The sequence below is a fragment of the Ixodes scapularis genome, unplaced genomic scaffold, assembly GCF_016920785.2.
Source record: "Ixodes scapularis isolate PalLabHiFi unplaced genomic scaffold, ASM1692078v2 PGA_scaffold11__112_contigs__length_91849675, whole genome shotgun sequence".
In the NCBI taxonomy this organism is placed as follows: domain Eukaryota; kingdom Metazoa; phylum Arthropoda; class Arachnida; order Ixodida; family Ixodidae; genus Ixodes; species Ixodes scapularis.
Genome location: NW_024609837.1, coordinates 86354214 through 86379032, shown reverse-complemented (window position 1 = coordinate 86379032; position 24819 = coordinate 86354214). Strand labels below are relative to the sequence as shown.

The window sequence follows — 24819 nt, the reverse complement described above, 5'->3', positions numbered from 1 at the left end:
ATTCAAAGTAACGCGCATCACATGCATGCTGCTCATCTAATTATGCACGATCATTCATACCACGAACCATAATCGACTAAAACAACCTACCGCCTCACACTGCCACTGAACTAAACATGTTTAACTTCTAAGAGCACGTGCGCAGTTATACTAATACTTAGCATCCTTTTTATTCCGTGCTCTTATATTGTATTTGTATGCTTTTTGTGTTTTTCTGTGTATACTATTATAAATCTGCTTGCCCCTCCCCTATGTAATACCCTTCTACAGAGGGCCTTTAGGGGTACTTTGAATTAATAAATTAAATAAATTTGATAATTCCCTCCGTGGATCAGTCTGTCGTGTGAATCGGCCACTAGGCTTGAAATACAAGCCGCGCTCATTCGGCATGACGGGGTGAGGCATCGAAGGGTGACGGTGGTGGAGAGAACAGCCGTAACAGTGCCATAGCAGCGGTGGTTGCAGCTATGCAGCGGAGATGCCAGCGAGCAGAGCAGCTCCGTCTGCGCTCCGTCTGCTGAATTGTTTGCCCCTGAGAGCAGTCACTCAGCGGCTCCACCATTGACACCGGATGCTCCGAGTTCCATTTCTGCAACCACTTGCTATTCGCCAGGGGAAGGGGCTATAAGTCTCGTCGCAACCACCAAGGATTCGGCGAGCTAGTCTACCATCTGAATGCCAACAACCGAGGCGATGTGTGCGGGAAGAACGAACTGTCAACGAAACGTTGAAGTGTTAAAGAAACAATTTGTTGACGAAACATTGTTCAGTGAACTGATTGCCGTTGCATACAACCTCCAACGATACCGTGCGCAACGATTTGCTACACGCCACTGATTTCGGGTCACTCACCTCGAGGTGTGCTTCTACCCGAACAAGCTTGCAGCTGGGGGAATCTTGTCCAGTGCTGGGACAGGTACGTTCCGGGATGACACGGTCTTCCGGGCACGCCCCCTCTCCTTCCTGTTTGTCGAAAACAGATAGAGCGAACAGAAATCAAGAGCGAGAAAGATCGAGTACCCATAGAATACGGCAGTACGATTGCCGGCTTTTCACAGTTTGCTCACTCGGCTCTCGTACTCAATTAGTTTTATTTGAGCAAAGGAGAAGCGAGCATAATAGGGACGTTTGATGTCGCGTGCTAAGAACTGGGGTTCGTCTGCCAACATGCGCAAGCAATGGGCTTTTCAGGTAATGCAAGTGAAGAATAGGGGTTTGTCTGGTCTGAAGTGTCCTCGGCAGACTGAAACAAAAGAAAGCCCTCATAGGTCGTCTGCTAAATGAACCGAGAAAACATGCACCGTCTGTAATAATTCGCAGATGATGTTGTCCAACACAAGCTCGAGGTGCGAATATCTGCTATTTCGCAGCGATACCGATCAACAAACCGTGAAGTTAATGCAAACGTGCAGGCGAGCTGGTTAAGAACTGACATTTTCTAACCCTGGAGAGTGGGGAAACAAAAATGACAGGACAACACAAATCTCCAAACACAACTGAGGTCTATTCCACAAAACACCCCCTTATATAGACAACTAAGACAAGGAACGCAAACAGGCAAAAAAAAAAAAAGGCACGGATGACAACGTTGACGTCACACGTACCCTACCAGGATACACATATCTAAAGAGGGTACACATCGGCCTTAAACCAAGACTCTGCAACAAGGAGATGGTAGATTGCACCGTGATATGGATAAGAACTGAGAACACAGTTAAGGCCCATACGCACATTCACGTTTGAACGCATTTAAGTGCGTTGCGGTGTCCTTGCGGTCAGGAGCGGTCGCTTGCAGCACGACGCGCGCTGTCCCGCAACGCTCAGTAGTGGGACGCAAGGGAGTCTCGTTCAACTTTCCAAAACGCTGCGGTGCGTTCGGCCAATCAGAAGCCGAGAAAAGGGAGGAGGGTCATGTGTTCTCTAATAAAATTATAAAGCGCAAGGGACAGACACAGTTAAATTTTTTTAATGTCTTTATTAATAATTTTTTTAATTTTTGTATTTATTTCTACATATCCATTTATATCTACATTTGTTATAAATCTCCAACTTTTTTTTTTTTTTTTGATGCAGAGAAAGGAAATCAGAGATGTTAGCCTGGAGTTGATCTCCTGACTGGCTACTCTGAGTGCGGAGGGAAGTTAGGGAATGAAAGAGATAAGTATGAAAAGAAGGCGTTCCATCTCCAGGCCCGCACACACACTCACACGCACGCGCAATACACAAAATAAAAGAAAAAGGCGGGCAACTTCTGCGACCTCAGGTCAGAGTCTTTTGTCAAGGCCTGTTGCTGACAGGAACTTTAGAAGGGCATTCGTTGACTTTGCGGCGTAGCTTTCGTCATCCCATGGTCCGAGAAGATGTCGAAGAGTGAGGGCTGATCCAGTTGTCTGATGAATGTCTTTGTAGAGCTGGTGCCGATTATCAGTATAGACGCTTTCAGCGAGTCAGTTACTCGAGCTGCCACCAGTCGGCGCGCCCTTCGCGCGCTTTCCGGCCGCCATAGCCGACCTTCAGTTTCTCGCCGTTGCTCCGCGTTGTGTGCTGCACAGGACAATACCGGAGCTTCGTTTTCGCGTTCTTTTTTACGTTCCCCGTTGAAATGCTGTATTTTCTTTAGGTCTTTTCGATATTTAGGAGTTTCCTTTAATCATTTGATATTTATATTTCGACATAGCTCTTGTATTTTCTTATTTATGGAATGGAATCGGGCAGCGAATGGGTCGACGATACAGGATTATGAAACTTCAATGACCATGTAAGTTCATCCTATTTTTTCCGCTAATAAAAGGCAGTCAACACTACTGCTACATATGTAAATTGCAACTGACGCAGTAAGGCTATCACAGTCGTGCTTCTCGCTGCATGTGCGCGCTCGTTTCCGTAAAGCCGCCCCGCATGTAAGCGATTTAGCGTGCGACGAGACGAGCGACGGCGACAGACGAGAGTCAGCGACGAAGATTTCTCACTGTCGCCTGTTGCATCGCTCGGCTTTTTGGGTTTCTAGAAAACGTCGCTCACCGTCTTGGTCGCTTGCTCCGTCGCTTCCATGCGGTTTGCCTCGTCGCGCGACTGACCGAGCGACAGCAAAGCGGGTCACCGTCGCTCGTCTCGTTGCTCGCCGAATCGCTTGCATGTGGTTTTTTACTCAATTAATTTCCATGCACACAGCATTGAATCAATGGCGCCTCGATATTAAGTATAAACCGCATGCAAGCGATTGGGCGAGCAACGAGACAAGCGACTGTGACCGGCTTCGCTGTCGCTCGGCCAGTCGCGCGACGAGGCAAACCGCACGGAAGTGACTGGAGCAAGCGACCAAGACGGTGAGCGACGTTTTCTAGAAACCCAAAAAACCGAGCGATGCAACAGGCGACAGTGAGAAATCTTCATCGCTGACTCTCGTCGTTGTCGCCGTCGCTCGTCTCGTCGCACGCTAAATCGCTTATATGCGGGTCGGCTTTACGGAAACGAGCGCGCACATGCAGCGAGAAGCACGACGGGATATTCTTACTGCGTCAGTTGAAATTTGCATATGCCGCAATGGTGTTGACTGCCCTTTATTAGCGAGAAAAACGTTAGAATGGGATGAACTTACATGGTCTCTGAAGCCATAATCTTGTATCGTCGATCCATTCGCTGTCCGATTCCATTTCATAAATAAGAAAATACAAGAGCTATGTTGAAATATAGATATCAAATGATTAAATGAAAGCCCGAAATATCGAAACGACCTAAAGAAAACACACGATTCCAACGCGGAACGCAAAAAGAACGCGAAAACAAAGCTCCGGTAGTGGCCGGTGCAGCACACAACGCGGAGGAACGGCGAGAAACTGAAGGGCGGCTATGGCGGCAGGGTCACGTGACGTCAAGATGGCGGCGCCCATGAAATGTTGCCTGAAAGGGTCTATACTTAGGGCATTCAAGTAGTATGTGTTTGATGTCTACAATGGTTCCGCATAGGGGACAGTTGGGTGATTCAAGCTTTCCGATGAGATGAAGGTAGTAGTTTGTGTAAGACACTTTTAGCCGCATTCTATGAAGAACTGCCTCCCGTCGCCTCTTGAGACTGCGTGGAACTTGGAACATTAAATTTGGGTCAATTATTTTTAAGGACGAGCTCTGGTGGGCGACCGCTTTCCAATGACATGCTGCAGTAGACCTCCCCAGGAGTGCCACAGCTGCACGAATGTCTGATCTTGGAAATGGAGCCATAACTTGCTGAACGAGGTCATGGCAACGTGCAGCCATAGCATCAGCCATTTCATTTTTCCTTGTAGGCCACCGTGGCTAGGTATCCATTGGAAAGAAATGGAATGTCCTAAAAGGTTAGCATCTGCATGAACTTTCAGAATTTGTAGAACTAATTGCCTGTTTGGACTGTTTCTACGTGGAGACTGCAGCGATTGGAGAGCTGACTTAGAGTCAGTAATAACTGTCCAAGTGCGGGGAGACACATCTAACATGTAACAAAGCGCCTCACGAATGGCTACCAACTCTGCCGCAGTAGAGCAGATTCTGTGAGACAACTTGTGGCCTGCGCTCAGACAGAGCGTCGGGGACGCCAATCCAATCGATGATCCTTCATGTGTAGTCGATGCATCTGTGTATAAATGGCAGGAGGAAGAGTGCCGCGTATATAAAACAGACAAAGAAAGCTGACGAAGAACAACTGGAGAGAGCGCTGATTTTTTAATTATTCCTGGCATGTCTGTGTGGAGCACAAGAGGGGGCAACAACCAAGGAGGCGTAGCAAGGATGAGAGTGTCCTGATATGCATCTGGAATGTTCTCTCTGTGATCAATGGCCTGTGCAATGCGGCTGTAGAAACACCTCTCCGGTATGTCCGCCAGGGGGTGCGAGTCATATGCCGTGTAAGGTGCCTTATGTGATTTCGTAGAGTCTCCTGAACGCGAATGGCTCTGAAAGGTAGGCAGTGAGGTTCAGCTATTGTATCAATAATCGAGGTTGAAGGAGGTACCCCAAGGCATACTCTGAGCGCCTGTGCTTGAAGAGATTCAAGCTTTTTCATGTTTGTGGGACTTAAACCATGCATAACTGGCAAGCTGTAGCGGAGAACGCCAATGAATAAGCTGTTATATAAACGCAGAAGTCCAGCTACGGATGTCCCCCAGGTTGTGCCGCTTATAAACCTCCCTAAACTAATAAATGCAGAAAGCTTTGTCTTAAGATGTTTCAGTTGCGGATTCCATGTTAGGCCCCTGTCTATATAAATTCCGAGAAAAAGATGATTTGGAGTGTAAGGAATATCTGTACCATGGAGAGAAAGAGGGTAACGGCTCATTTTCATCCTCGTGAAAGCTACAGCTGCTGATTTTGTTGAAGCAACCTACTTTTTTAATTTCATTAATTTTTGTCCTTTTTGTCTTCCATATATTTTCTATCGCTTCTTTCTTCTCTTCCTTAGTTTTTATTAAAACCCCAGTTGCGAGTAGAGACGCTTTCAGGCAGCTGTGCATGGGCGCCGCCATAACCGACCTTCAGTTTGTTTCCTCTTATTCCGTTCGCTTCACTTCATCGTAGCCACAGCAGGACAGATGATTGCCACTTTAGGTGTTACCGTGTCCTTCTGCCTAGCATTGGCCTTTGTGGAGGCTCGTCAACGCCTGCTTCAGTGGCTCGGCATCTCAGTAAGACAAGAGCAGGTCAGCAACGGTGGCTCTATCTGGTGCATGTTTAAGGCTGATGTATCACGGCGGCCATCTTGAACAAGCTACGAGTTGAACCACCAGGGCAGCATTGTCTGTCTGTGTGGCCAAATGCTGCAGAACCCTACGCGCTAATTTCGAAAATCGCTTTCCTGTCACTTGCGACCTTGAGCTTCCTTCTCTGCTCTTATGCCACCCCTCTTGCGCATCACGTGTATGTTCATTGCCGACAGGACGTTCCTTGTCCACGTCGTGAACAACAAAGGTGTTCTCCCTGACCCCGAGAAGACCCGCGCCGCAGCTGCATCTACACCGACGTCTGACAAGAAGGCCGTGAGAAGATTCCTCAGACTCTGTGCCTACTACAGACAATTTGTTCGGGACTTCGCCAAGCAGTCTGCACCCCTGACGAGCCGCACGAAGGACGCCGTGAAGTTTGAATGAGCAGAAGAACACCAGCGGTCATTCGATGAGATCAAACAGACGCCCCGATTCTTGGTCATTTAGACCAGTTCGCTGAAACAGAGATCCACACGGACGCCAGTAACACCGGACTTGCCGTGGTACTAGTCCAAATGCAAGACGGGGCAGAGCGAGTCATCGCATACGCGAGTCGGACACTGTCCAAGGCGGAGAGGAACTACTCAACGACTGAAAAGGAGTGCCTCGCTGTCGTCTGGGCAATAACGAAGTTCCGTCCATATTTGTATGAAAGTCCTTTTCGCGTCGTCACGGGCCACCACTCGCTCTGTTGGCTTGCCAACTTGAAGGACCCCTCCAGACACCTCGCACGCTGGAGCCTATGACAGCAGGAGTTCGACATGACTGTGGTGTACAAGTCCGGCCGGAAACACAATGACGCCGACTGCCTGTCAAGGGCCCCAGCCGAGGCCAGCCTTGCCTGCATCGAAGACGACAACAATGAGTGTTTCCTCGGCGTTCTGGATGTCAGTGACATGGCAGCACTCCAAAGTGACGACCCTGAACTGCGAGCGCTCATCGAGCACCTAGAGGGACAAGCGAGTGTGGTTCCCCGTGCTTTCTTACGAATCCTGCCTACCTTCTTCATACGGCAGGGGGTGCTGTACAAAGAGAACTTCGTCAATAATCACACAGCATGGCTGTTGGTTATTCCTTCCAGTCTTCGAGAAGAAATCTTCCAAGGATGCCATGACGACCCAGCGGCTGGACACCTTGGCTACAGCGGGACGCTCGCCAGGATTTGAGAAAAGTACTACTGGCCGAGGCTACCGAAGACAGTTCACCTCTACACTCGATCATGCCACTAGTGTCAGCAACGCAAGAAACCGCCGACAAAGCCGTCAGGACTTCTGCATCCGATCTCTCCCCCGTCCACGCCGTTCCAGCAGATCGGAATGGATTTACTTGGCCCTTTCCCGCCGTCAACGTCATTAAACCGCAGGATAATCGTCGCCACAGATTATCTCACACGGTACGCTGAGACGAAAGCCCTTCCATCAGGCACGGCTGTTGAAGTTGCCAATGAGTTTTTCATCGAGTCCACTGTCCTCCGGCACGGCGCCCCTGAAGTCCTCATTACAGACCGTGGATCTTCATTCATGACCCAGCTGATGCAACAGATCCTTCGTTTCAGTGGCACCGATCATTGTCGAACCACTGCGTACCATCCCCAGACAAATGGACTAACAGAACGGCTAAACAAAACTATCGCCGACATGATCGCCATGTATGTCGACGTAGAGCACAAGACATGAGACAAGGTGTTACCCTACGTCACGTTTTCTTACAACACGGCGGTGCAAGAGACCACAGGAGTAACCCCATTTCAGCAGGTGCATGGCAGAAAAGTAACAACCATGCTCGACGCAATGCTACCCCACGAACCAGCTGACGATGGGATCCCCGATGCCCAGGTGGTTGCCCAACGAGCCAAACAAGTTCGCCAGCTCGCCCGACTTTGAATTCAAGATCAGCAACGTGTCGATGCTACCCGGTACAACGTTCGCCGGATCGACATTCGCTTCAAGCCCGGAGACCGTGTGTGGGTTTGGACCCCAATACGACGACGTGGTCTAAGTGAGAAACTCCTAAAGCGTTACTTCGGACCCCACAAAGTACTTCGTCGACTTGGGGATCTAAACTACGAGGTGATGCCCGACGCAAGACGGACTTCATCACGCCGCCCGCCATGACCGGAAGTCGTCCATGTTGTGCGCCTCAAGCCGTACTACACACGATAAGACTGCGAACTGTGATCTTGTGCAACGCTTGAGAGGATTGTGTTTGGCCAGCCTCCTTATTTTTCCATTCTTTTGTTTGTCTTGCTGTTTAGTTGACTTTCACGTGGCATCGAGACAATGCCTTTTTAAAGGGGGGAGAAATGCCACGCGCGCCGGCGAGCGACCGCGTCCGTGGCCAAGTCGTTACTGCGCTTGACTGTCGTGCGGAAAGTCTAGGTTTGATTCCAGTCGGTGGAATGTTCTTTTATTTACTCTCTCAACATTGCGTTCTCGTGAGTTCGAGAACATTCTCGACTGATAGAGTTCCGAATGTCCTAGTCGCCGAACGTTCTAGGCCGATTGTTCCAGAAGCCAACGCGCGCGTACATAAGGGGCTCCGCGTGGTGCTTTGCAGTCAGTCTCGCCTTAGCATTCGATCCTGCTGTTTCGCCGCCATCGACGCCATCGACGCTATTCTTTTTCTGTTCTGTTTTTGGGCACAAGTTCGCCATATCAAACGTTTCTTTCTTCCTGTTTATTTGTTGTTCTTTTGGTCCCCACCCGCGACACTATGAGCTGGCTGAGGCTCGCCTTGAGCTTCTGCCGCTCGGTGTCTACGCCAGCTCATAGGTTCAAGCGGACAAAGATAGTGATGAGGTTCTTCAACCGTCCAAAGTATGCAATAGAACGTTGCTATCACCACTCGCTGCATCTCGTCGATGTCAGGGTCGTAAAGCCATGCTGTACTAGCTGGTGAGCTTTTGATCAGCTCCTGCGTCAGGCGCCACCTCTTCTGCCAAGGGGTTGTCCTTCCTTGCCCTTGGTATTGAAGGCACGCAGAGCGGATCTCATCCTCTTCTGCACATAGTTGATGCAGTCTTCCTTTTCGAACGGAATGAACCCAAGGGTCGCATCCACACTGAGGGCCGCAAAAGTGTGGCTGTCACCGTCGCATACAATGTTCAAGTAGCGCAAGTCGTTCTTGGCTAGGAAGCGCCCGAAGAGCAACTGGGCTGCCTCAACTTCCATCCTGCCCGACTTCACTACAGTGTTCCTCTGAGACTTGTGCGACTGCATCCACTGGCTGTTGCCCTCAGCATCTGGCTTTGGGCTCACTGTGCACCCATGACAAAAGTTTGAAAGAACTACAAAGTCCACCACTAAACCGGTGTAATATTCAATCACGGTACCCACACCAACGTGGGACATGTGACCGCGTGTCACCTTTGTGCCGTCGTATACCACTCACATTCTTCGTGAAGGTTGGGTCCATTTCACTGTTCACTTTGCGCACACCATCTACGGCATCAGTGAATACACCTGCTGTAGCTGTGTCTGCGGCAGGGCTGAACTTGGACTTGAGGTGACTTTGGAATGTTTTGTGGCGCATTCCCTGATGCGACACGTTCATAACAGACCAAAAGTCTGTCAGTGCGGTTGCACCCTTGCCAACACTCTTCACAGACCTCAAGTTCACCTCGAAGGCCCGGCTGTCTTCTTGTCGTGGTGATGACCGCTAATTAGCGGCAACGCCACATGGAGGACAAGTTGGGAGCATCTTCACACCAAACGAAGCCTTGTTCCCTGCACGACGGCGACTCCCGGCTGCAAGCACTTCGGGCACGGTGTCTCGCTGTGGAGCGCATTCAGTGCAGTTACCTGAACCACTAAACACTCATCAGATGGCTCAGCACCCGCGGGTTTCTGGTCTTTGCCGGTCAGATTCATCTTCCGCTCAGTTTCCGAAACTTAACTTAACGACTCGCGGATCGCAACAGCACACTCGAAGGACTCCTCGGCCGAAACAAAGTTTGGTTGTAGCTGCGCCTGAACGGTGCGATCGGTGATCGTAGAGGCCATGTCTTCGACGACAGCAGCAGGACATAAAGAGCTAGGCCGTGCATTGAAGGCGTCCGCAGCAAACTGCGCTTCAACGAGACACGCACTTTTGAAAGTTGGCGGCGGGAGGGAAGTTTTCTTACTCTTCTTGGCCACTGGGGATTTCTACTTGCGATTGCCGAAGTGATGCGTCGTCAATTTGAAGGATCGTCGATCCATGATTGCGCGAAAAATTCCAAGCGGGAGCAAGAAAACAGCGTAGTCAGAAACCAAGAAAAGCACCTTTGGCGAGCGAGCGAGCAGGCAAAAGCGGCGCAAGAGCAGACGCTCTCCCAGACAGCGGCGCTATTGCTGGAGGCAATCACTCCGCCGGGCAATGACAGAGCGCGCCTGACCCGCACAGCGGAGAAGGCCAATCGGAGGCCGCCATTTCCATCCGGGAGGTTTCCAAAGTTTTGTTTTTATGTGCTTACTTCGCATTTCAGGAGAGCGAAGATGACAAGAAGCGCTTTCTATAGAAACCAAGTTGGCCGTGCCCGTTAGCGCCGTCGCAAAGAAACGGAAGTCTTAAAAGCTTAGATTTTTCACGGATTTGAAGCAATATTGTGCTACCGGACCTCATGTAAGTGATCATTTAGAGCACTTAGAGATAGTTTTCGGGAAAAAAAACTTTCATATTCGACTTTCAAAAAATCAACTCTTCTTTAAATTTTTTTTGCGAGTTGATCCTTGCGCTCTCCCTTAAGGGTCACAGTTTTGAAAAACAGAGACATTTTTCGCTGCCTGGGAAGCTGCATGATTTGTTACAAAAGGGTTGCGGTCGTATTTATTTATTTATTTGTCTATATCCCAGTTAAAAATACCCATTGAGTCCAATTGGAATTTCAGTTGGTACCAATTGGTATCAGTGGGATCCAATTGGTATGAAGACAACCAATTGGCCATTCCAATTGGAATGCATTTTTCCAATTGGTCACTTTAATTGGAAATATATATTCTAATTGGTATTAAAAAACCATTTGGCCATTCCAATTGGAAATTAATTTTCCAATTGGTATTAAGCAACCAATTGGGAGAGTTATCCCAATTGAATTCTTGGAGATTGGAGTTCTAGAATGATTTTGCAGTGAAAGATTGTGAGCTTACTCTTCTGAATCAAAAATAAACTCTATGATAGATATAGAATTTTTTTTTCAAGGGTGCGCGGAACGCCAACAAAAGAATCGGCTCACTGGCCACCTCATTACATGTGATGCAACTCATATTACTCCTATTATTTTTATTTTTTTTTCCTTTCTCTGCATTTTTCTTTTCTCTCTCTCTCTCTCTCTATACAGTGTAGACCGCATATAACGTATGTTGCGAGAGTCGCGAAAATTCGCACTATAAGCGGTACCGCGCTATAACCAAAACATCAATTTTTCAGGCCAAAATACATGCCATCAGACAACTTACCTTTGTAAAAGAATTTATTTTATGTTAGATGAAAAATAAAGCTTAGTTTGAGGAAAGTCGGATGGACGTTGCGAGCGTTCAGGATTGCTAACCCTAATCACTTTACTCCGGCGATGAAAACGCGTGAAAATTCGCATCCTTCATACGGTACGCGCCAGTAATACCTTCAACTTGAGCACAGGCATGAAATGCTCCAAATAAGAAATCCTCAAACACAAATGTTTAGAAATCACCACTGTAGTCGAAGTAAACAAACACGATGACACTGGCGTTTCTGCTGTCTTGAGAGTGCCGCCACAACATCGCCACACGAGTAGGCGGATCTTCCCTTTTAGTACGTGCTGGGTTATCATAGCGACACACAACGAAAATTCAGTCAAGGACAGCGCTTTTACGCGAAACGATGAGCTTCCACCACGTACGTCGACGATCGCAACCGACGCCATGTTTGCGGATAGAAGCAGCCGGCTCGCGACCAACATGCAACGCGCGCGAACACTTCTCCTCGACCTGCGATTGGTCTGTCGTTGCGGTTGTTTCCAACGCTTCCAACGCAGCGGAGGGACGCAGAAACGTGAACGACAAGTGCGTGCGTCCCTCCGTCGCTATGGCAACTGAAGCCTCTCTCTTCGCTTCTTCGAGCAACCTCCTTGCCCCGCGAGTGCCGCTTGCGGCTCGCGCCGTTATCTAGTGTCGCAATGGGAAGTGTGCTCGCTGCGCCAGCCAGAAATTGCACTATAACCGGTATTTCCCTTCGCGCGCCTGAATTTTAAGCGGTATGTAATTACATGGAGTACTATACACTCCGTGCGACGCGACCGGCGCGCCGCCGCGCGGCCGTTATTGAAGGTAGGCAGTGAGAGCCCCAGCGAAACGAAACCACGCCGCGTACATTGGTACGCATTGAAGTCGGAGCGGTGCGGTTGCGCTAGGTTGACAGCATGAACTGCTGTTATGCGTCGTATGTCGTGGGGACGAAGTTTCACAGTTTTTCACCTCGCCAATGTTTTGTGGGACAGACTCAACGATAGACCCGTGCCGTACGACGCGAGAAATTTGGTCTCCCGATCATGTCTGCCACTGTGTCGGCGCGGCTGACGTATTCTACACTGCCGTTTTGCGCTCTGCGTTTGTTTTCGTACCAGTAACGCCTACATATCTCAGCTTGAACTGAAATGATGCCTCCCACACTCGGGGGTATGCTGTGCGAGTTTCGTTGAAGGAATGCCCTCCAAAAAAGTTTCGTCCCCATCGTACGTGTCGATGATATTTCCGGACCAGTATGGCACGCAGTCTGTACTTCATGAAGAAAGATTCGGACGGTACAAAAAGTGACAAATATGAATCCAAGAAAAACTACAATGAAACTTGGAATCACTGGAGAATCAATGTTTGAGTATGGAAGTTTATGTGGTGCGCTTTCTTTTTTGATCAGCCTCCTTTTGGATGTGGAAGCGCTGACACCCCGAGTCTTGTAGACAATAATATTTTTTCTCGGCTTTGGAGCCACCTATCGTAAAGTTGTCTGATTTGGAAGTATCGTCCACTGGTTTCTTCCTACCTGTAAAGTGTGCACCTCCCGTCCATGATGAGTGGTATTCTCTTGACAGCCTTTGGCGGTCAAAACCGTTTCCCATTTAGTTACGCTGCCCAAAAATATTTCCGCCTGGTTAAATAATCCCACATCTTTTAGGTATAATAAGTGTTTTGTCAAGTTACGGTTGTACAAGTACCTGTGTGCCGAAAATCAGCACCTCGCACAACCAGATTACTACACAACAACTGATTGCAAAGGCCTTTGACGGCCAAACCGTGTGTTGGCCGGCAACTTGGTTTTCTCAGCTTTGAAGCCACCTTTCGTAGAGTTGTTTCAATTGGAAGTATAGTGCACTAGTCCCTTTCTACCAGTAAAGTCTCCATCTCCCACGACAAGTGGTAATCTCTTGACAGCCCTTTCACGGTCAAAACCATTTCCCTTTTAAATACGCCGCCCAAACCAAATTTCCACCTGGTTTCCCTATGCCACCTATTTTTGGTATCATAACTGTTGTGCCAAGTTACGGTCATGTCCAAGAACCTGTGCGTCCAAATCTGCACTTCGCACAGCCCGGTTATAACACACCATTTTGGGTCCAATATTGGATACTCCTGACAGCTTTATTCCTTCCTTCGTTCGAACCATAACTTTCACACCTGCTGTCTTAATCAAACTTGGCCCACTAATTAGTACACAAACTTAGTGAACATCTCACTCGCCTATAAATATTATCGTCCCAGCGGTCCTACGTTTACAGCGACGAGCGAAACAAATTTCCCAATGAGAGCAATTATGGTGGCAGCCGTCTTGCTTTTTCGGAAAATTGCTCAAACCCCTTTTCCGGTCGCAACTAGAAAAATTACCCCTAATAACGACTCGAACTCAATATATAAGAAGTAGAGAACAGTTAGATGCCCTTCTTAGGTCTGCCCCAGCACTCATGCAACGTCACCCCCACCTTATCGGCTCAAAAAGCAAAAGTTCCGTCCGTGCGCGCTTCCGCCGCCACAGCTTCGCACGCGAAAAGGCGCCGCAGGCTGCTGAGCGCGCCTCACTGTTGAACGCCAGCTCCTCCGCTAGCGGCGCTACGCGCGTTCTTGAAAGCGCCCCCCATGGTTCCCGTACGGAGCGTATAAGCGGTTACGTTGTAAGTGGTCTATACTATATATAGAATACTCTATTATCAATCTTATGGCTTTTTGATTTAGCGATTCTTGTTTTAGTTTGACTTCTAGTTTCGGTTTGACAGTTGGAAACGCCCGATCGCTAGTGACACCAGTAGGTGTTTGTTTTTTCTGGGAGCACGTGTGTGGGATGCGAGTAGAAGGATGCGAAAATGTGACATTTTCATCAAGTTTACCAACATTTGACAAGTCTTGTTTCAATCGATGTGTTCAAGAAAAGCCTGGGGGAACCGCAACACGCTGGGATTAACCAGCAACTCCGTCCCGTGGCAGCTGCGGTGAGCGGGATTTTGCTCTTTGTCCTTCAGACTCCTGAAGCAAGTTCTGAATATTTTAACGGTCAACCTTGTTTGCTAAAGTGTTCTTATAGCCAACTTTGCTTGTTCTACCTACTTTTATGTTTGGAACTGTTGCCGCACATCCGCGTTAGGGAAAAAGTTTGCCATGCGGTGCACACGTCTCATTGTAAAACGCTTTCCATTGTAGCAAACAGTTTCTTGTGTCTCACTATTTCCTCATTCAGTATTTGAGCCTTCAATATATTGGCTGTTTTTCTTTGGGTTGCTCTTAACACCCTTTTTATTGCCACGTGTTCCTTGCAATATTTGTAAATTATTAAATGCTTCCATTGTGCAGAATGCACAATGGTTAAGCATGCTGTCATAAATATTCATTTGAATATGGGCAGCTGTGAGAATAAAGCTAGCTCTGCTCTCATTGCAGTCAAAGGCATGTGTAGCCTCAGATATGCAGATATTGACAATTGTATAACCCTTTCCGAGATACAGTGTGCACAAAACGAATAGTTCTTTGCAGTCAAAATTGTTGAAGAGAATGGTCGCACTGCAAAGCCTTAAGCTGCCTCTGTTGCTCCAAGGCAAAGCGCCGGCCTACAGATGTCGAGGTAGCGGGTTTGAATCCTGGCCGAGGTACCCGCAATTTGACGGAGGCTTATTGCAAAGAAGGCTCCGTGTGACCGAGCTTTTGGGTTGCACGTCAAAAGATACCAGGGTGGTCCCAATTAATCCTCAGACCTCCGCTGGGACGTGCCAGGCGCCCGTCATTGGTTGAAATGTACAAGCCCCAAATTTGACTGACTGCAAAGCTTTGGATCCCCTCTCAGCTGATAACAACATATGAAATTTCTCTCACTTGGTATGTAAAAAGGAACTAATTTTGACGTAGAAGCTCAAGATGGCAGAAAACTAACGAATCGAACGGACAACACACAACTCTCTGCTGCCAGGTGTGTTAAACTTGTGAGCTGTTCATCCTTTTAAAATTTTCGACAAGCCTTGGATATACTGCCAGCATTCTCTATGAACACAGACGCACGAAATATGCACAAAACCGTAGACCGAAAACAAGACGTAGCAGCACAATGAAGCCAACAACCCAGCAGCAAAGTGCTTAAAGTTTCTGCGATAGTCTATTTGTGGTCATAACTCAATTTATGATATCTCAGCATCCGAAAAAGCCAAACATTACATCCATCCGTGGCCGATTTTTTTATTAAAATCGTATCAAATATCAGTTACCTCAGAACTATCGCCGACACCAGATGACGCCATCCGACGAAGAGGAGAAGCCCTTTTCCTTGTCCTATGGCGCCAACTGGTGTGAGCGATAACTCTGAGGTAATTAATCTTTTCTACCAATTTTAACAGAAAAATCGGTTATGCCTAAATGTAAGGTTTGGTTTCTTAAGATGCTAGGAGCCAATAGATGGAGTTATGATCATGAATAGACTACAGCAGAAAGTGGTTTAGTGCCCCTTTGAAGGAGACAAGCAAAGAAAAGGTGTTTTTTTTTTTAAACCGTCTAGGTGGAAAAAGAATATCATAAAACAACTTAACAACAAAGAGCAAAAATATTTAGAGCCATATTTACGGCGCAAAACACATTTCTAGTTGGCGCCCGCTGGAACTGCCACTGGTCACCAGGTAGGCCTGTGCGCCGCTGCCACACGCCGAGCGTAGTACGCCGCCGTTCGGTTGAACGAGTTTCTCCACGCCGCCGCCGAAAGGGTGTTCCCCTCCGGCACTGGCGCATGCTCTGGCGCACCACAGCGTCAATTACTGACCAGCGCACAAGTCTATCGCATAGTTCTTGCGTTTTTTCAGGAGCTTCCTTTGGGCTCTAAAAATTACTTCGCTTTTTACTGCACTTTGAACGAAGATTAATAAGTAACTTTTAGAACCCATATGAAGCTCCCGAAAAAGCGCAAGCACCACGTGACCATAGCGCCCACTTTTCCGTGGACTCCCGCAGGCGCCAACTACAAATTGGTTTCGCGCCGTAAATATGACTCTAAAAATTTTTTTTTTTTGTTGCAAAATCGTTTTATGACATTTTTTTTCCATCTAAGCTGTTTAAAAAAATTTTTTTTTCCTTTGCATGTGTCCTTTAAGAAGAAAGTCGTTAAGACTTTCTTCTTAAAGGACACATGCAAAGGAAAAAAACATTTTTTTAAACAGCTTAGATGGAAAAAAAATGTCATAAAACAATTTTGCAACAAAAAAAAAATTTTTTTTTTTTATGCCAAGCTAGCACCACCTCTAGGGAGCTTGTTCCATTCACATATAGCATGAGGAAAAAAGGATGACTTCACCAATATATAGTCAGTGACAAGTTGAGAACCCAGCACATGCTCCAACCCGAGCGCAAGCTCCGTCATACGCATAGCCAGAGCCCGGCAGAAAGCAAAGGGCACACGCTGGATGCGGAGTGTCTGCCAAGTTCTCAACCTGTCACCGACTATGGTTCTACACAATGGTACAATGACTGGCAAATGGTGTTTGTTTCTCGTAGGCCTAGTTCCCACCGCTCACCGTTGTAGCTGCCCCTGCCAGAGTAGCCACCTCGAGCTCCGGTTCCCCTGAACGGCCGCTTGAAGTTTCTGAAATGACGTGCATCTGCTAAGCACCCACTGGGCCACCCAAACCCCTCTTCATCTCGAGGAACACTTGGCTGCCTCGAGTGGAAGCAAAAGAGCACGCCCCTCCACTCCTCTAGACTGCCTGGAACCTCAAGAAAAATGTATCTTAATTTTACATGCACGTTTTGAGCTGCGTTGGGTGGTTGTTTATTTATTCATTTATTTACAGAGTTCCTACTATGCCTCGAGGGCATTATTGTAGGGGAGACAGAGAAAAATACAGGAGGTTAACATTCTTTTTAAAGTTTATAAGCTTTCCCGAGCTAAATCACCGAAATTTAACTTCAGGTTTCCCGCTTAACTTGGCAGTAAGTCAGTCGGCTAAATTTAGCGTGTTAAATATTTGCGTCACAGACTTTTTGAAACATTTCTTTTATGAAACTTTAGCCCTAAACACGATCTGTGCAAAAAGCAAGAAAGTAGTTTTTACAATTTAATTGCCAGAGAAAAAAAAAAGAAAGGCCTTTTGGGTTTGAAATGTGTCCATCTCAATAAGACATAAAATAACTTATCTTAAAAGGACGCACACATATCTTAAGTCACACATAAAGGGGAAAACCAGCAACGCTCCTCTAGGGGGCTAAACTTTTCTTAATATACAGTTCTTGAGGCGAAAGCACTGAAGCAACTCAGGAACTTGCTAAACTTTTAAAATGAGCCCAAAGTTATTCTTTTAATTTTTTTCAGGCTGACACTCAGAGCAGACGTAGCACTAACATCAGTGTTTCTGTCCACACGCACTGGTTTTCATAAAAGGTGTGCTTCCAGTCAACCACCTGTCTTTTAAACAAACAAATCCTTTCACTTACAAGAAAGTTTTTTTTTTTTATGTTTTTGGACAAGACACATACGTTGCACAGTAAGTTTTCCCCAAAACGAACAATCTTTTTTTTTTTTTTTTTTCAGCAACATTTACGCTGTTGGACGCATTTAGAGCGATTCCAAAATGAACTTTCATTTCAAAGTCGACTTCGCGAAGCAGCCACCGCAGGCTGAGAATGGCGGGGAGGTCTTTCAGTTGCCCGGCCTTCAGCGCGAGCTCCCAACCTTCAACGATGCATCCGCGTCACCCAAGCCTCGAGTGCATGCATAGAGAAAGGCAACGAGTGCGTGCCGGAGGCCGGGCGCTCGAAAGAGACTGCACTCTGCCGTCCTCGCCTTCTCGGCAACCCTGAGTCAAATCGAGGAGACAAACCCTCCCTCCTCACCTGGGCTGCGCAGTGCCCCCTCCTCCCCACGGGGCTCGTGCCTCCTCCCCGTAGGCCCCTCCCCTCTGGAGGGGGAGGGCGGCCTGGGGGGCCGCCGAGGGGGCGCCCCAGGGGGACCCTCCGCCCGCGGGGCCGCCCCTCTTGGGACCCCGGCCAAAGGGCTCCACCGGCTCGTCCCTCCAGAAGGGCACCGCACCCACGCCGCCGCCCCTGCACCGCCCGAGAAGCCGCGTTTGAGACGACGCCCACGACAATGCACGACTGGCGTTCGGCCCATGGTGCCAGGATCACAACGCCCAATAACGCGACAGTCTCGACTTTGTGGGTCATTTGTCGGGACTGCTGTCGACGCACGGACGAAACGGGATGCTCAACACCTCGGTTTGCACCCAACCTTGGGGTTTCGTTCGTTACAATCGACCTCCCCTGGCTCGTTTGCGTACCTATGTTCGTTAGAATGTTTCCCAGGCATTTCTTTGAGTGGATACTACCACGAGGGCCACACAGATCTAGACTCCTTAGAATAAATTTCAAAAATCTTCTGTGCATGCAGACACTGCCATAGCAGTAAAGCTAAACGGCAAATATGTTCCGTTATAAAAAACAATTAGGAAACTTTAGGAAATTAGGAAGAAGCAAAAATTTCCAATGGATTAAAGTGGCCATGAAACAAATTTTGGGCTGGGATAAATGAATTTAGATTGGTAGTTTACTAATAGCGTATCGTTGAGTGGGCCAAAAGAAAGAAGGCAGAAAATCAAAGGCCCGATTTTTGATACAAAAATTTTAAATCACGGCAGACTATTTCATCCTCCTTCTTTTCGAAAGCACTCTGCCCTGTGATACATCTGCAGTACTCAAAGCGCTTCACACGGCCCAAACGCACATCACACAACACCGAACCTCCCTTATTCCCTTCACCCCTAAGCTGCCAGTGCAGTGGAAGCACTTGCCAGACCAATCAGCCACCTCCCTTTCATCACCTGACCTCATTCTCAGCGCGTGGGTATGCGCGAGGGAGCGTGGTCATGTGGCAAAAGTGTGGCTGCCTTAACGAGCACGAGGCTTTTACAGCACTGTCAGCTTCGGGGTGAACAGGGTGGGGAAAGCAACTTTTGCTCCGGTTTTGAGCGACAAGTTAACCTCCTAGGAAGAGAATGGGTCCGAGCAAGGGTCCAAGCAAGAGGGGACTCCCTCCTCTCTGTCTTCGTGAAATGTTTAGTGCAATGCACAATTTGTGAGTGGAGGAGGAAAGCTAAACTGGAAAAAGTTGAAAAATTGTTTCATGACCCCTTTAGTGGGGAGTTTTTTTAAGTCTAACTGAAAAAAACATTCCTGAGGGCCATTAGGCCATTCGATTGGACAAAAACAAAAAAGGTAGCAAGATTGCCGTTGCTTCACGATCACTCTCTCCTCCGCAGCAAAATTTCACGAGTGACTGTAACTAATAAACTTGACGACAACTTGATCACATTGAAAACAGCCAAGTTGATCTAGAGACAGTGACCACAACTGATTCCATGTAGCAATGTTGACGACACTCGAGCCTAATAACAATGACTACTGAACTGATCTAACGTAGACAACAACAGAGTTGATATAATAATGTCGACGACAACGGAACTGACGAATAACGTTGACAACAACCGAGTTGATCAAATAACCTTGATAACAGAGTTGATGCAGTAACAAATGGTCACGGCAACCGAGTTGATCTATAGTGGCGACAGGTTAACAATTCAGGGAAACTCCTCCCCCTCTTTTGACTTTTGCAGAGCGAATGCTGGAGAGGAGGTTGCCTCCTCTGCAGTGTTCGCTCTGCTATGGTGGGAGGAGCTATCCCTCAATTCTTAGGGTGTCACCAACTATAAAGTAACGTCGATAACCGAGTCAATATAGTAACAAATAATGATGACAATCGAGTCGATTTAATAACGTCGACAACTCGAATGATCTGGCAATGCCGACAACAACCGCGTTGATCTGGCCACTCACCCACGGGGTCCCGGTGTGGGAGTCACCCCGGTCACTCCCAAGGTTCTTGTGGGGCCCTCGGCAAAGCCGCCATACTCTTGCGCAAAGTCCGGGTCGAAATTGTGGGGGTCGTACGGCTTGTCGAGACCCTTCACTGGAGCCTGTGAAAAAGGAGACGCATGCCAACGTTGAGCTCGGAGAACCGTAGAAACATAATAATACAAAGTCCCTCAAAATCTTTGACAGACGATAACTCGAATGGAAAGGGGCCGAAGAACCAGGAGAGATTTTACTATCAGACAATTGTTTAATTTAATAGTAATAATGATAATAATAGTTCTATTCACTTTGCAAAAACTAACTATACAGTATTTCACTTTAGAAGGACATTGAACACCCAAAAAACATTTTTTTGTTAAGTCCTTGGATTCGACGCACAGGTCCTAGTATGAACTGCCCTCAAAAAGAAACACATTTTATCAGAATATCTACGCCATAAGACACATTATGATGTAGAGGAGATTCTGATAGTTTGGCACGACAACCAGAGATAGAAGATAGAAGCAGCACGAAATAAAAGCAGGTCACATACGAAAAAAAAAAACCTGACAACCTAAATATTGCACTTTAATGGGAAACCATTAACTGTCGCATGGAGCAAACCGAGATTATCAGCTCTTCAGGGTGTCTAGCAAATTTTTATTTTGAAATTCCCCGATTTTTCCAGGTTTTCCCTGACAATTTCAGGTGAAATTCCCTGACCACTGTAGAGGCGGTTAAATATACAAGACCATTACAACACAAGGCATTGAGCACTGTGAGGATCATTTTGCATGAGCTTAATCCAACTTGCATATTTAAAAATATTCGAGTTCGTCCAGTCAGGAATAAACGAGCACTTTCTTGCCACTAACATCGTCAGTGAAGAAGCCACTTCCGGAAACACAATGAAAACATTACGCTCAACCACAGCATGGCCCCCAGATGCAGACTTTCAGATACTTTTGGCTTAAAGGGATACTGAAGCGAAATGGACAATTGGGCGAGTTGGTAAGAGTTCATAATTACTTACAGCGCGACTGGGACAAGGACAGAAAGAGGAGAAACACAGAAACACAGGACAAGCGCTGAACTAGCAACTGATTCTATTGAAAAGAAAAGACATCTGATGCTGCTGCCGCTCGTGCCGGCATGCCCCTCCGTGGCCCTGGCGCTTCTTCTTTCACTCGATGCGAAACCGGCCAAGTTATCCGAGATCCAAAAAGCCGATCTCGCTCTTCATCAAAGTCACTGTGGGCTGGCTCACACACAAGGATCCGGTTTTTGTTATGTGGTACGTCTCTATCATTTCTCGGTGTAGTTTGTGGTTGTGTCGGAACATCACTGTAGTCTTGTTGAACAGGGGTTGGCATCCGCAATCCCGGCAATGCATCGCGAGATGCGTGTGAGCGGTTCCTTTCATAGAACTGTGGTGTTCTCGTAGTCTTGTGTTGAGGCAACGCCCAGTCTGTCCTATGTAGGCACGCCCGCAGGAAAACGGAATCTTGTAGACCACGCCTTCTATGCAGGCGACAAACTGCATTCCGTGTTTGATGCTGCAGCCGCTTTGAGACTTAGGATCGTTATTTCTCGCGCGTTTGTTGACTGCGGAGCACACAGAGCTGAGCTTCTGGCGGGCGGAAAAAACAACATTCACGTTGTATCTTGAGGCGACTTTCTTGAGTCCGTGGGAAAGGCGGTGGATGTACGGTATGACTGAGGTTTTCTTTTTCTCTCTCTGCTCGAGGTCACGTTGCTCGATCGCGGGATCTGTTTTAAGGTGTTTTACGATTTTTTCGCAACTGAAGAAATGACCGAATTAGGATATCCCGAATCCTTGAGCCGTTGAATTTGGGACATGAAGCTGGAATTCAAATTGTGGATGCATGTGCTTGTTAGAGCAGTCCTCAGACAGGAAAATGCGATGCCTTGTTTGACGAGTTTGGAGTGGGCTGATTGAAAGTTAAGAAGAGCCTTCGCTGTTCTGGGACTGTAACACCAGCAAACATGATCGTCCCCCACTTCGATGCGGAGATCCAGGAACTGTATGAGGTTCTGTTTTGGGGCTTCATAGGTGAAGTGAAGTCCTAGCCCTTTTTTCGTGAAGATCTTCAGCACATCGTCAAGCTTTTGCTGGAAATTAGCCCTCTCAACGAACACCAAATAATCGTCTACGTACCTAAAAACTTTCTTGGTGTTTTTCTCCAAGCAGGGTTCAAGATCCCGATCGATCTTGCCCAGGAAGATGTTACTGAGCACAGGAGCTACTCTAGACCCTATGCATACGCCAGACTTCTGTATGTACACCTTGTCCTGCCATCCGATAAGTGTGGACTTTAAATACACGGACAGGAGTTCGAGAAAGTCTTCTATCGTAATCCCGCATCGGGTCCTGAAGGCGCTTTCATCGTTGTGTTCTGTGATGCACTCCTTGACACTAACCATGAGGTCGTCGTGTGGCATGGAATAATATAATTCTTCAACGTCGATGCTGAACGCGCTGCACCCGTGTGGGTTACTGACATTTAGAAAGTCAACAACCGCCTTGGAATTGGGGACGCACATTGGGTCTACAATATGTAGGGAGTCGAGGTGCCTTTGCAAAAAGCCCGAAATTGCGTGTAACCAAGAATTCCGCTCGGACACTATGGTGCGAAAGGGGACTCCTGGTTTATGGGTTTTTGCCGCGAAAAATACGTCTAACGTGAGGTTTTTTCCTTTCTTTGCTCCTGCAGCAACACTGGTCAGGTTCAGTTGGTGAAGAAATTTGATGGTGCATTCCTTCACCTTGGCGGGACGATCGGAGACCGCTCTAAAGTTTTTTAGTACGGCTGTTGTCGCTTTTTCGGAGAACGTGCCGTCGGGCATGATGACAAAGCACCCTTCTTTGTCGGACAACATTATGTTCATGCTGTTGGACGCGAGAAAGTCAATCACGGGCTCGAGGCCTTTGGTTCTTCGGCACCCTCCTTCGGATCTCCACAGGACGTCCACACAATCAGCAACGCACCTTGGTCTGTCCTCTTCCGGTGTTGCTCGTGAGATGGATCTCGACATGACCAACTTGTCTACTCTTCTGAGCATGGGCTCGAGGCAGAACTTAGGTCCTTTTTTCAAAATCTTTAGGTGACTGTCAGGGACTTGAAGATCCCCGAGGATGACAACGTTACCCTCTTTGGCCCTAGTCCTCTTCTTGGGAGGCAGTGTAAGGCGCACTTGAGACCAAAGAAACTCAGTAACCTGGGCAGTGGTCCTTGACCATTCTTGAAAAAGGCGGGATGCTTGAGGGATGCTTGAGAACTCTTACCAACTCGCCCAATTGTCCATTTTGCTAGGTTTCATTTCTTCTACAAGGGGCTCTTTTCTGTGTTCTCAAGACTTTGTACATAATCCCGCTGTTTTATCATCCCTCATCGCTGTCTATGTTTGCAAGGCAAGGACCGCATCCTGGTACGCTAGATCCTCCACGTGCCCCCCTGATTTACAAGTCATTTGCGGGTGGATGGTTCCGTCTCCGAGGCACTCCAGCAGGCTGTGTCGCATCTTGTGTTCGGAGTGGTGGCAGCAGGTCCGCTTTTTTAAGGACTGCCTCCGTATCGCTTGTTCCCGGGGGCTTACTCACCCTCAAGCATCCCGCCTTTTTCAAGAATGGTCAAGGACCACTGCCCAGGTTACTGAGTTTCTTTGGTCTCAAGTGCGCCTTACACTGCCTCCCAAGAAGAGGACTAGGGCCAAAGAAGGTAACGTTGTCATCCTCGGGGATCTTCAAGTCCCAGACAGTCACCTAAAGATTTTGAAAAAAGGACCTAAGTTCTGCCTCGAGCCCATGCTCAGAAGAGTAGACAAGTTGGTCATGTCGAGATCCATCTCACGAGCAACACCGGAAGAGGACAGACCAAGGTGCGTTGCTGATTGTGTGGACGTCCTGTGGAGATCCGAAGGAGGGTGCCGAAGAACCAAAGGCCTCGAGCCCGTGATTGACTTTCTCGCGTCCAACAGCATGAACATAATGTTGTCCGACAAAGAAGGGTGCTTTGTCATCATGCCCGACGGCACGTTCTCCGAAAAAGCGACAACAGCCGTACTAAAAAACTTTAGAGCGGTCTCCGATCGTCCCGCCAAGGTGAAGGAATGCACCATCAAATTTCTTCACCAACTGAACCTGACCAGTGTTGCTGCAGGAGCAAAGAAAGGAAAAAACCTCACGTTAGACATATTTTTCGCGGCAAAAACCCATAAACCAGGAGTCCCCTTTCGCACCATAGTGTCCGAGCGGAATTCTTGGTTACACGCAATTTCGGGCTTTTTGCAAAGGCACCTCAACTCCCTACATATTGTAGACCCAATGTGCGTCCCCAATTCCAAGGCGGTTGTTGACTTTCTAAATGTCAGTAACCCACACGGGTGCAGCGCGTTCAGCATCGACGTTGAAGAATTATATTATTCCATGCCACACGACGACCTCATGGTTAGTGTCAAGGAGTGCATCACAGAACACAACGATGAAAGCGCCTTCAGGACCCGATGCGGGATTTTGGTAGAAGACTTTCTCGAACTCCTGTCCGTGTATTTAAAGTCCACACTTATCGGATGGCAGGACAAGGTGTACATACAGAAGTCTGGCGTATGCATAGGGTCTAGAGTAGCTCCTGTGCTCAGTAACATCTTCCTGGGCAAGATCGATCGGGATCTTGAACCCTGCTTGGAGAAAAACACCAAGAAAGTTTTTAGGTACGTAGACGATTATTTGGTGTTCGTTGAGAGGGCTAATT

At 47.8% G+C, this 24819-nt stretch overlaps 1 protein-coding gene across 50 annotated transcripts in view; it reads right to left on the bottom strand.

Annotated features, from left to right (window-relative positions):
- Nucleotides 1-24819, bottom strand: part of LOC8035274 — a 306866-nt gene that overhangs the window by 70891 nt on the left and 211156 nt on the right. For all 50 annotated transcript variants that reach the window (XM_040211414.3, XM_040211438.3, XM_040211445.3 and 47 more), the window contains 4 exons: nucleotides 20030-20169; nucleotides 18035-18244; nucleotides 16720-16787; nucleotides 853-963 (listed from right to left, as the gene is read on the bottom strand). In XM_040211414.3, coding sequence (XP_040067348.1) covers nucleotides 853-963; nucleotides 16720-16787; nucleotides 18035-18244; nucleotides 20030-20169 — 529 coding nt within the window. The remainder of the gene's footprint in view (nucleotides 1-852; nucleotides 964-16719; nucleotides 16788-18034; nucleotides 18245-20029; nucleotides 20170-24819) is intronic.